Source organism: Notolepis coatsorum, assembly GCF_963971535.1.
Source record: "Notolepis coatsorum genome assembly, chromosome: 4".
NCBI classification, from domain to species: Eukaryota; Metazoa; Chordata; class Actinopteri; order Aulopiformes; family Paralepididae; genus Notolepis; species Notolepis coatsorum.
In genome coordinates, this window is record NC_140168.1 from 118,040,980 (window position 1) to 118,053,832 (window position 12,853).

The 12,853-nt window shown below is 42.1% G+C and overlaps 1 protein-coding gene across 1 annotated transcript in view; it reads left to right on the plus strand.

Annotated features, from left to right (window-relative positions):
* Positions 1–12,853, plus strand: part of clcn3 (chloride channel 3) — a 170,014-nt gene that overhangs the window by 89,569 nt on the left and 67,592 nt on the right. Inside the window, 4 exon segments of the mRNA XM_084312301.1 lie at positions 6,576–6,736; positions 10,542–10,641; positions 11,274–11,461; positions 12,274–12,396. Coding sequence (XP_084168427.1) covers positions 6,576–6,736; positions 10,542–10,641; positions 11,274–11,461; positions 12,274–12,396 — 572 coding nt within the window.

A 12,853-nucleotide genomic window follows, 5' to 3' on the forward strand; every position in this document is an offset into this window, starting at 1 on the left:
ATCATCTACAGATAACAGAGGGAGGATGCTAGGCAAGGCCACCTCAGCTTCTGCAATGCTGCTGTGTCTCCTGGCGTTTCAACCAGTGCAGTCAGCCTGAACAGAGCAGAAGTCCCTTCACAGTTCACTTCACACAGTGGAATATTAGCAAGTGGAATAAAGCAAGCAGTAGCAATAGGCTACTGGTTATTTAAAGTTTTAGCCAGTAAGCACCACTACAGTTTATCAGCCCAGGCAGCTTAGCTATAGTTGTTTTTGGGCAGTGGTCAGAAAGTAGCCAAGTGGACAATTCTTGTTAATGAAGATGGTACAAGACAAGTTGATCATTACTTCTATCACACAAGGCTACCATCCACCAGGATGAACGAGGAGAACAGGCCCCATAAAGGACTTCTTAAATACCTCGGGTATCCACATCTCATGTAACTAGGGCTGACCTTCGAAGGTTTTTTTGGCAATCGAAGCTTCGGGTTCGAGCTTTGATTTTAATTCGAAGCTTAAAAAAAAATTATCTTATGTTGTGGGACTTGTACAGCACTTTGGTAAACTTTGTTGTTTTTAAATGTGCTCTATAAATAAAGTGGATTGGATTAATTAATTAAGTAGCCCCTTTCGTGACTGTGACGCAGCCAACAAGGTTTCACTAGGCTGTGTGATTTAATTCAAGGTGGATCGCTGTTGTCGTTTGAACAACTTCAGATTTCATGGGAACTACCAATCCCCCAAATCAAGAATGTTTAAGATGAATGAAGTAAGATTTAGATTATTTGAAATATGGCTTGTGTAGACTAAACTATGCACAGAATTATGTCAGTCTACAACAGTGGTCACCAACCCGTCGATCTTGATTGACTGGTCGATCTTTGAGACTGTCCCTGTAGATTTTTTTTTTTTTTTTTTTTTAGATCTTACCCTGAGAGTCCACATTACAGTTCTACTTTTGTTTTGATGTGAAAAGTGATGCTGCACTTAGCACTGACTGCACTTAGCACTGACTGCACTTAGCACTGACTGAGAAAGTACACAGTTCTACTTTTGTTTTGATGTGAAAATGATGCTGCACTTAGCACTGACTGCACTTAGCACTGACTGCACTTAGCACTGACTGAGAAAGTAAACATTACAGTTCTACTTTTGTTTTGATGTGAAAAGTGATGCTGCACTTAGCACTGACTAAGAAAGTCACATTACAGTTCTACTTTATAAAATGCTAATTGTAAATATGTTTGTCAATGTTAATAATATGAGAGTCCACATTACAGTTCTACTTTTGTTTTGATGTGAAAAGTGATGCTGCATAAGATGACTGCACTTAGCACTGACTGAGAAAGTACATAATAGTTCTACTTTGACGTTTTAATGTTGGACCAAAGCATTGCATGTAATTAGAATACAGGCAAATAAGTCATTTAGTTTAAAGTACAATCTTGGCTGTCTTTTTCTCTCAACGCTTCAATAGGTAGATCTTGCCTTCACCAAAAACAAAAAAAAAAGTGATCTTGGGCTTAAAAAGGTTGGTGACCACTGGTCCACTACAGACCAATTATCAGTGAATGTTCATGCATTTTTAAGAAGGGCTACTTCCACAAAAAAACAAAGAACTCACCAAAACATCTCAGTAGCACCTTATCTAAGTGTTCTATTTCATATTATATTTCATAATTTCAGAACGAAGCTTCGAAGTATTTAAGACAGCCCTACATGTAACTAACATGTTCTGTTGTGAGGAGGACATGATAATCTGACATGTAACTCACCGATGTGCAAAGTGACCCTTTAAGGAGTTATTGGGTAGTATACGGCATGCAGAGTCAATTTGTTAGATTGATCTGTACTGGTCCTCCATTTTGGATCTTGATAGCAGATTTCTGTGACTATCGGAGAGAATGGTGATGCCAGGGAAGCTCAAATGTAGGAACTGGCTGATCTACCGACAAGCGCAAATGTGCAACAGCTGTGACCTTTTTGCGATAGGCAACTTTAGGGAGAAAACATTTCAAGTGAGAGTTTGATTATTCATTTTAGAACATTGTGTACATAAATGTTTCATACTATGAACAGGCCTACGCTTTGGCCCAGTAATTTAATTTAGTTTGTGGATTTGGAGAGTCGCACACTGCTCCACAGCAGCTCTCTCTTAACACATTGGTTGCCAGCAGGGGGTGCATAATTTATCGCTTGGATGCCACCACTCTAATCAATGAGAGGGCAAGCACATTTGCGAACGCATAAACTATATCTTAAATTATGGCTATGTGTCTATAATACGCCTGTCGCTTATCAATGACTTGCTTGCAATCAACATGTACGAAACGGATTGTTTTGAATACGAGTATAGTTTTGAAGATTTCTAGTGATTCCAGAAAAATTCGTGAAAATAGCTCTTCTTTAGGGGAATACACAAAACGCGTTGTAATTTTTTGGCCTATTTATGAATCGTTTTCAAATAAACGCTAGATTATCGATAGGGATACTCGATATTGGCTTTTTTACCGATACCGATATACCCATATTGTCCAACTCTTAATTTCCGATACCGATATCAACCGATATCAACCGATACCGATATATGCAGGGTTCCCCCCCCAAAAAACTGAATAATTTCAGGTAATTAACATTACATATCTCTTGTTGTGGAATTAACAACATTATGCATACTTTTGACAATAAATAAAATCAGAATTTGTTCTTACTTGCTTGCCTGGGTAAATAAAGGTTATAGAAATGTAAATAGAAATTGAAAACCGATACAGATATTTTCCGATATCACATTTTAATGCCAATATCGGCCGATAATATCGGTAGGCCGATAATATCGGACATCCCTAATTATCGATAGTATATGTGTACTTATCCATGACCTGGTCAGCGCTAACGTCATACTAGGGCTGTCTTAAATACTTCCAAGCTTCGTTCGATGGCACGAGCTTCGAACATAAAAAAAAAAATCAAAGTTTAAAAAATAATAATAATAAACGTTTCTTTTGCCTCCAAAATCTTGCGCCTCCATTCCAATGAAACGAAAATAAGCGGCGCCTTCCCGCCTCCATTCCAATGAAACGAAAGTAAGCGGCGCCTCGACTCCACCTCTCTACAACAAGCACGTGGAGATTATCTGTGTTGAAAACAAGGACATGTGCAGCAGACATGTCGACGAAGAAGTCATCAGACGTGTGGTTACACTTTAAACTATGCAAAGACAATGCCCAAAAAGCAGAGTGCCAGATATGCCAGAAGAAAATGGCATATCACAACTCTACAACAACTTTGTCAAATCACCTAAAAAACGTAAGTATCGTTGTACACGACGGCGACGCCACACAAAACATTAATAAGGCTATGCCTATGCTGCTATGACTAATGTGTTACCAAGTTGGCTAATTTAATTGTAATCATCTGCTTTTGTACGTGCATTGTCTGATATAATTATAAATTATAAATTAAATATAATATAATTGTTTGCTTGATAGACGAAGGTTGCAACATAATTATGTAATGTCATGTCGTTGGCTGTGAGAGCAGCCCCACTGCACCCAGGCAGCGCAGCCGAGTGAAACCTTGTTGGCTGCGTCACAGTCACGAAAGGGGCTACTTAATTAATTAATCCAATCCACTTTATTTATAGAGCACATTTAAAAACAACAACGTTTACCAAAGTGCTGTACAAGTCCCACAACATAAGATTAAATGTTTTTTTACATTTTTTTTTATAATTAATACTTTTTATTTTATAAAAATGTTTTCTCTCTCGAAGCTTTGAATTAAAATCGAAGCTCGGCCCCGAAGCTTCGATTGCCAAAAAAAAGCTTCGAAGGCCAGCCCTAACACGCACACACATACACACACACGTTGTGAAATCTGTGAAAAAACATCTGATTACCCCAAAACTGGTAAAATAGATTCCTTACCTCAGATCAGATGTTCTGTAAAAAGATTATTCCAATTCCTGATCGCCATTCCAAATATCGATCGTGTTTATTGATCCGACGTTATACCTCGAAACACATAATCGACGCTGCTCCCAGTTCCCTCAGTGAATGCAATAGTCTCAGGTTACATGGCTCAGAAGTCAAATGTGGAGCCCGGAGTTTTTTTTTCTCATACATTTTCATTGACTCCATTCCAATGGGTGCAATACCATCCGGGAGACGATAGGGGGCGGTATTTTCCCTTTTTGAGCTCAGAGCCAGTCCCAATGATAACGTGAGGCTGGATGGATGAAAAATGAATATATCGCTAATAAAATAAATAACTATTTAAATAACGAGATTTCTCGTCATTGGCACTCAACGCATGGCGGCCAACAACGAGATTTCTCGTTGCTGGCACCCAATGTGTTAAGCTACGTCATGTTTCTTGGGGCTTTTGGGGTTTTCTCAGTGCACTTCGTTCTAAGTCTGGCAATCTTGTTATTTCTCACCAGCACTAGTGTGTAAATGGTGCATTTATATAACAGCTTTTCTCCAAAGCGCTTTACAATTTCGTTCCTCACATTCACTCACACATTCACACGGCGGAGGCGACCATGCAAGGTGCTGACCTGCTCATCGGGAGCAGTTAGGGGTTAAGTGTCTTGCTCAACAACACTTCGACACATGCTTGATTTTTGACCAAAAAAAGTCAAGGCCTGGAATTCCTTGAAAACAGCCAATTTTAACAAGGTGCTTAAAAAGTCCTTGAAATTCAGATCAACCATTCACATTGAAAGTGTTGTTCATCCATGATAAAAAAAATCTGAAATCAAGAAATCTTTTTTTATTTAAAGTGTAAGAAATTGATTTTAAGCCATAAATATTGGATCCAACTTAAAAAAAATAAACGCATTTAAAAGTGAATTGTATCTTTTTTAATGCCTTTTTAAAATGAAAAATAGTGCTTGGAAAAGTCCTTGAAATCCACCGCCCTCGTTTCACTGGTCGTAATATAGGCCATCGTACCATATCGGTTGTGGTAGCTGTCGATCACTGACCTCTGTGTGTGTATGGAAGTTGTGGAAAATTATCCACATCCATATCACAGAAATGTATTCATAACCCCCCCCCCCCATCTGGCACAAACCATTCAAGTCTTCAACTTCATCGTAGGGCGTGGGTGGAACTAGACACTGAGAGAATAACTATTGTCTGGATTACATACTGTAAACTACCACAACAGAAACACTGACACATATCACTTGTTACAAAGGGTCAGATTAAACCGAATATATGTATTTATTGATTGATATATATTGCATAATATTTGTATATCGTTTGATATCCCTTGTGTATTCTTTGTACATATACACGGAATATCCCTTTAACCTACTACAGACCATAATATTTCGTTCTCTTATTGGGTGGCGTGCCACCAGCGCCAGTGTCTTACCCCCAGAGTCGAGTTCAAAGCTACCGTCAAGGCTTGTCTCAACATGCCCGGTTCTGCCCAGGACTACGAGACAGGAATAAGGCTGGTACTAGTTTATTTCCTGTACATATAAATATGGCGCAGGTGAATACAGAAGTAGTTCAGTCCGCAGTCCGTTCAGTTCGAGTTCGAGTTACCCAAGTGAAGCCTCACCCACTATGCAACGTGCGGTGAAGTGGGCCCGTATTGCCCCAAAATAGAGTTGTTTTATCCTAATACGTTTGTTCAACGTATCGTTCGCTCCTTACTAGTAAGCCTTCATCACGAGTCAAAGACCAAGTGAAGTGAGCAATTGTGTGTCTAAATAGAGCACTTATAGCCGCGTGCGAATAGGATAGTGGAGTATCAGAGCTTGGTTGAGTAACGTCCAGTTCAACTTAGTTAATGTGAACCACCGCGCACCGGAGGATCTACACCGGTGAATGCAGACCCCCTTTCCGACTGGATTATTATTATTGCTTTGGACCAGGCCGTTAGAGCGGAGAAGAATCGTCTACACCCACTGCTGTGGGACCTGCCCGTGAGGAGCATCATTCGAGCCCGTCTCTATTGGAGAGGCTGACCGGCTTCCACCTGTGCTGCACGCATACTGGGATTACAGTCGCTGCCTTTCGTCTGCTGAGCAGGGAGTAATATACCGCCTCCGGGAGCCTATTGAGTCCCCGCTGACCCAGACTTTGCATTAGAGCATTGCCTCCCCCTGCTGGCTTACAACCGGTGGAACCCCCTACCAGTATCCCCTAGATATAATTCCTAATATTCAAGTTGTATTATTATCTCATGCGTAATATGAGAATGGACATTCATTATTGATTTGTCTACGCACATTCCTTTGCCTTACAAGTGCATTCAATTAAGGTATATTATGTATTCTTGCTGCTAATAAATACTTAAAGACAACTTTGTGTAGAACCGATTCATTGTGGGGAAGTGTTCATCATCATATACTTGTGTACGGTATGGCCAGTATAATGTACATAAGACGGTAGTGGTTTAATGATACCATACTTGATTAACACAGTCAGGGAATTGTACCCCTCAGTTACATCACTTGTGGAAATTGTGCTTAAATTAATGGTAATTGAAAAAGACATGGAACTTGATCAGCAAATGAATGCTCCCTCTCCTTCTCTCTCTCTTCCCCTCTCTCTCTTTCCCCCCTCTGTCCTCAGCATCTAACTACGTCATGTCTAACGGGGGCGGGGTGGCCAGCAGCACCACCCACCTGCTGGACTTCCTAGAGGAGCCCATCCCTGGTGTGGGAACCTATGACGACTTCCACACCATCGACTGGGTGCGCGAGAAGTGCAAGGACCGCGAGAGGCACCGCAAGGTGAGGGCGCTGACCACGCAGAGCAGGTGTTGTGCCCTGATGTCCCAGGAATGTTAATTCATATACGTCCACATTTTTCAGATTGCGGACGGTTCCTCTTCTGTTCAGGATGAATAAAAGTATAGCTGGGACTAGGGGTGTAACCATTCCACCTCACAACGATTCGATTCGATTACGATTCTTCAGGCAACGATTCAATGCATCATGAAATCTCTTCATTTGACCACGATTCGATACATTTTCTATACATTTTTTATCAGTTAATTCCCCCCAACATTTTTATACACGAATGTGAATGTACTAGGTAAAAAAAAAAATATATATATATATATATATAAAAACGTTTTATTTTTTATTTTTTATTTAGATTATAATCGATTCTAACATATTCAAATCTATGCATCGAATCGAACACATTAGAATCGATGCATTTCGATTAATCGATGCATCGTTACACCCTAGCTGGGACGGTTGGGACCTAGTATCCCAGCTGTACCTAAACACAGACCATCACTATGATGGGATCTACTGTACCTCAGCTTCAGTTACGGCAGATATTTCCAAAACTCTGCAAATCCCAACAAAGGGGTGAGAGGAGTTTCTTCTTTTTTTCTTTTGCACTTCAAGGTAACACAGGCTACTATTGACCCTCCCTGCTATAAAAGCCCAGAGAGCAAATACGCAGTTTAAACAAGTTGTCCTGTTATGTGCCAGCAGTAATCCAAGGGTCCTGCCTGGGTACATTACAGTACGGCTCGATACAAACAATTGTTAAGGGGATGCAGACCAGAGAAAGACTTTTCATTCAATTCATCAAGACATTTATGACATACATGACATACAGTACTGTTTCATCCAGACATTTATGACATACATGACATACAGTACTGTTTAAGAGAAAGAGATCATAAAATAAATAAATAAAGGGGGTTGGTTGGGTGGGTGGGTGGGGGGTTTGGACATTTACCAGGGCCAGTTTTGAATTGCAGCCACCCGTAGGTGCTCTTTGAGAGCGGTTTTGAAGGAGGGTAGGGATTCAAATTGTTTTACGGCTGTGGGTAGGGCGTTCCACATTGTTGTGGCATAATTGCGAAACGTGTTTAGTCCCTTGTTTTTAGGGCCTTTGAGGTGCAAGCATAGTCGTAGTACCCTTGAATGAGTGCTCCTGTTAGAGTCTTCAAGCAAATAAGCAAATACTCTTTATGAATCCTACATATATGCAAATACTCTGAATCCTACATATACGCAAATACTCTATGAATCCTACATATACGCAAATACCTTTTATGAATCCTACATAAACGCAAATACTCTTATGTATCCTACATAATATACTGTACACAAATACAAATTTATGAATCCCATTCACCTTGAAATTGTGTGACGCATGAACGAGCCTCGACTCCCACCCTGTTGACTCCACCATTTCAAACCTTTATTTAAACTCGAAAGGCAACTGAGGTTTCCCTCATTTACAGTCACGTCGAGTGTACATGCAGAATTAAGCAAAAAAGGCATATCAAATCATAACAATAAGTTATAAGGATACAATCAATTGGCGGCTGGGTGGCGCAGCGGACATTGCGCTCGTCACCAACGCAAGAGACACCGGGTTCGACTCCGGCTGTCGGCGTTGCCTCCGGCTTGGGCCGGCCGTCATACTAACTCAATTGGCAGAGTTAGCGGGTGGAAGTCGATGGTTGGTAATCTGGACGTTGTGGACAGCGACTCCTACAGGTCGGTTGGGAGACGCCTGCACAGCAGAGACGGGAAAATGGCGGGGGTAGTGTGAGCCTCCCACACGTTACACCTCGCCAAATGAGAGTCCGCACTGGCAGGTGAAAAGATGTGACGGGCTGCCTCCACATGTATCGGAGGGGACATGTGATGCAAGGCTTCTATCCTCCCTACAACCGGCCAGTGGGGGGCATATGCAAGCAACGTTCAAGACAGGGGAGGGGAGAATTGGCACGGCTAAATTGGGATGGGAGAAAAAATTGAAAGAGGAGAAAAAGTGGATAAAAAAAGGATGCAATCAATTAAAACATGTACAACTTGATTGACAAAGGTTGGAGATCAAGGTTTTAAACTCTGCAACAGAGGGGAGAATATCAAGCTTTAAGAACTGTTTGAGTTCATCTCATGAGCTAGGGGCATCATAGCAAAATGCAGATTTACCCTGTTCCGAGAAAACTAGAGGGACCTTAAGGACCAGACAGTCACTAGAACGGGTTCCATAGGTTGACAAATTCTGGTAAATTAAATAATTTCTTCATTTACATAATTTCATGAAGCTTTAATTAACACAATAGAGTGTCCTCTGATGACATCACAGAAGGAGATAATCAAACTCATTAACTCTCAATAACTATCAAACTAAATGAATGTGTGCAAAACAGTTTAGAGCTTTGGGATATGTGTGAAATTATGTGCAAAATAAAAACACACATGAACTAATTAAACACTTTCCTATCAACACATGAATCCCATGTTGTAGCTGCTATGCAAAAGCCACTTCATGATATTTTTGGGATTGTTGTAGGGGTGTAAAGGTACGCGTATCTGTACCGAACCGAACCGTTTCAGTGTGTACCGTACCGTACCGAATGGCTGTGTAGTGTACCGAACGAATACAACGGTATGTTAACCACTAACGGGTTAACCACGGGGCTGTTTTTTTCACAATCTAATATAATTATTATTATAATTTTTATTTATTTACAAGTCGATTATTAATAGAATATTCTTTGACAGCCCTACAAGTACAATTAGTTACTGCACACTACATCACCCCTGAGTGGAACATGGAAAGCCAAACTTTCCCCCACTGTACCGAAAACCCGTACCGAACCGTGACTTCAAAACCGAGGTACGTACTGTACCGTGGTTTTTGTGTACCATTACACCCCTAGATTGTTGCCTTTTTGTTCACATCATGCAAAGTCCCTCTTCTTTTTCCAAAACATCAATCCAAATGTCGGAACGGATCTATGCACACACCAAAAAAATAAAACCACAATACTTTTATCATCGTTCTGGGATCGGCGCACAACAGAATTCCTAGAAATGCTATCTTTCAGAATTTGAATATCATTAGAGCAGCAACAAGGACCGTTTTTCATACCGGATTGCTCAACAGGAAGTGGTGCGGTCTAGTAGTGACGTTGAGATGTGGACATGATGACAGCAGAGCAGAGCAGCATACTGTAGCAGGGCAGCATAGCAGAGCAGCAGAGCAGAGCGCTCTCCTTGCATGTTTTATACACGTATCCTACTTGTGTCTCAGCCAAAGTAAATAGCTGGGGCACAATGTGTACTTAAGGGTTATATTCTTCCTTGTCGTGAATGTGTTTCATGAACCTGTTCTGTGTTCCACACTGCAGTGGAGTTCAGCTGTTCTCTGTGTTACACACTGCAGTGGGGTCAAATATTTACACCCCTACAGCAGTGGAGTTCGGTTGTCACTCTTTGTTTGAGCGCTTAATCCTGTCAAGTTCACACGCTTGTTTGGAGGAGAGCTAGTAGTCGCTCCCGAACCTTCACAACCCGAATGCGCCCGTCGCTGCCGTGGTAACGTGCTCCAGCGCCACAATCGCCATTCAAAATGCTTTTTGTTTTCTTTCTTTCATTCTGTTTTTTTTTCTACCGCTCCAAATATGTGTCTACATCAACAACACAAGAACTTATAGAAAGAAGAATCCCAATGTTTATTTTGAAAATCAGTTCTTCTCAGACTCAAAATGTACAAATACCTGTGTGTGTGTGTGTGTGTGTGTGTGTGTGTGTGTGTGTGTGTGTGTTTCAGATCAACAGTAAGAAGAAGGACTCTGCATGGGAATTCACCAAGAGCCTGTATGATGCCTGGTCAGGATGGCTGGTGGTGACACTCACAGGCCTAGCCTCAGGTAACACACACACACACATATATATTCTGGATTCTGTTCTCCGATACGCACATCAAGTGAATTATTCTTGTTTGTGTGTCACCCGGGTGGGAAAAAAATATAATATAATATATTGTGAATCATGCCCAAAGCATGTCATAGCAACATCTCTCTGATTGGCTGTTGCTGCTGATTGGCTGTTGCTGTTGATTTGATATTGAAATTGTGATTATTAAACACGATTACTCATTGATTTGAGAACATTTGACTACTGTGCACAGAGTTCTGATCCATTCATTTTAGACTAGACTTCTCACTATTCGTTTGGTCATCTCGACAAAGATTAATGAGAGATACAGTATAAATAAAAGAAGTCTTGCATATTTAGTTAGAAATACAGAAAATGCTTTGTTTTTTTTTGGCTTTGCACTAATTTGTGACATTTTACACACAACTCTTGGTCTGGGATTTTAGTATTGGGGAAAGTCTCCCAATACCCTGTTTTAACCTGGGATCAATACCAATACCATGTTTTAGCCTGGGATCAATACCAATACCATGTTTTAGCCTGGGACCAGTATCTGTACCGCTGCATCCCTCCATGTCATCTTGCCCTTTCCTTTTCTCATCTCATCCTCTTTTGCTCCAATCAGGTGCTCTGGCTGGCCTGATTGACATCGCCGCTGACTGGTTGAATGACTTGAAGGAGGGCGTGTGTCTGAGCGCCATGTGGTTCAACCACGAGCAGTGCTGCTGGACGTCCAACGAGACCACGTTCGCAGAGCGGGACAAGTGTCCCCAGTGGAAGAACTGGGCCGAGCTCATTCTGGGACAGGCCGAGGTACACACACACACACACGCACATGCACACGCACACGCACACACACACTGCTTCAAAGTAGCAGTGGGTATTTTATTTTCACAGATCATACTGCTAAATTTATGTCCTGTGCTCGTGTGAAGTATTCAATTTAGGAGTACATACAGTATGTTCCTTTGAAAAAACAACAACAAGGGCGGCTAGGTGGTGTAGTGGGCAAGGCGCTCGCCACCAATGCAGGAGACGCTGGGTTCGAGCCCAGCTCTCTGCATTGCTATCAGCTTGGCTGGTTGTTCATACTAATACAATTGGCAGTATTAGGGGGTGGGAAGCTGATGGGTGGGGATCGGACGTTGTGGACAGCGACTCCTACAGGTCGGTTGGTGTGCCTGCGCAGTATAATCAGGAAGCAGCGAGGGCGGCGTGTCCCTCCCACGCAGACCCCCGACGCTGAGAGATTGCGCTGTGCAGGTGAAAAGATGCGACGGCTGCCTCCTCGAGTACCGGAGGGGACACGTGATGCAAGGCTTCGTCCACATTGCAGCCGGCTTGTGGGAGGCGTGGCCTAACAACGTTCGAGACAGGGGAGGGTAGAATTGGACGATACGAAAATTGGGGAAGGGAGAAAAATAGAAAATGGGGAGAAAAAGTAGATAAAAAAAAACAACAACTATGGTTTTCCCCTTCTCCTCTTCCTCCTCTTCCCCCTCTTCTCTCCGCCCCCCCTCTTCTCCTCTTCCCCCTCCTCTTCCTCCTCTTCTTCTTTTCCTCCTCTTCCCCCTCCTCTTCTCCTCCTCCTCCTACCCCTCTCTTCCTCCTCTTCTCCCCCCCAGGGCCCCGGCTCCTACATCATGAACTACTTCATGTACATCTACTGGGCTCTGTCCTTCGCCTTCCTGGCCGTCTGTCTGGTCAAGGTGTTTGCACCCTACGCCTGCGGCTCGGGGATCCCTGAGGTGAGATGATGGCATGCTGCTACAATGACAAGCAAATGATACATGAAAGAAAAACCTATTTTAAAAATACACTGATAACATTCCTTATGTTACATTAGCCCCATATAGTGGTTAGATGAACAGTGAGAGAGATGGAGGAAAGAGAGAAAGAATGTAGAGAGAGGAGAGAGCGGCACGGTGGTGCACTGGTTAACACCGTCACCTCACAGCAAGAAGGTCCAAGTCAAGTCTAGTCAAGAGTTTTATTTGTCACGGCATACAAGCATACAGTGAAATGCGGGGGGTCTTGCCCGCAACGATTGTGCAATAATACAATAATAAGAATCCAATAGGATGAGAATAAGACATTTGTGCAATAATACAGTAATAAGAATAAGACATAACGGGTATGTACATGAAGTTTACAAAAAGCATGGTAAGACATGCTAAGGTCCTGCGATAGTGCAATACACTGTTA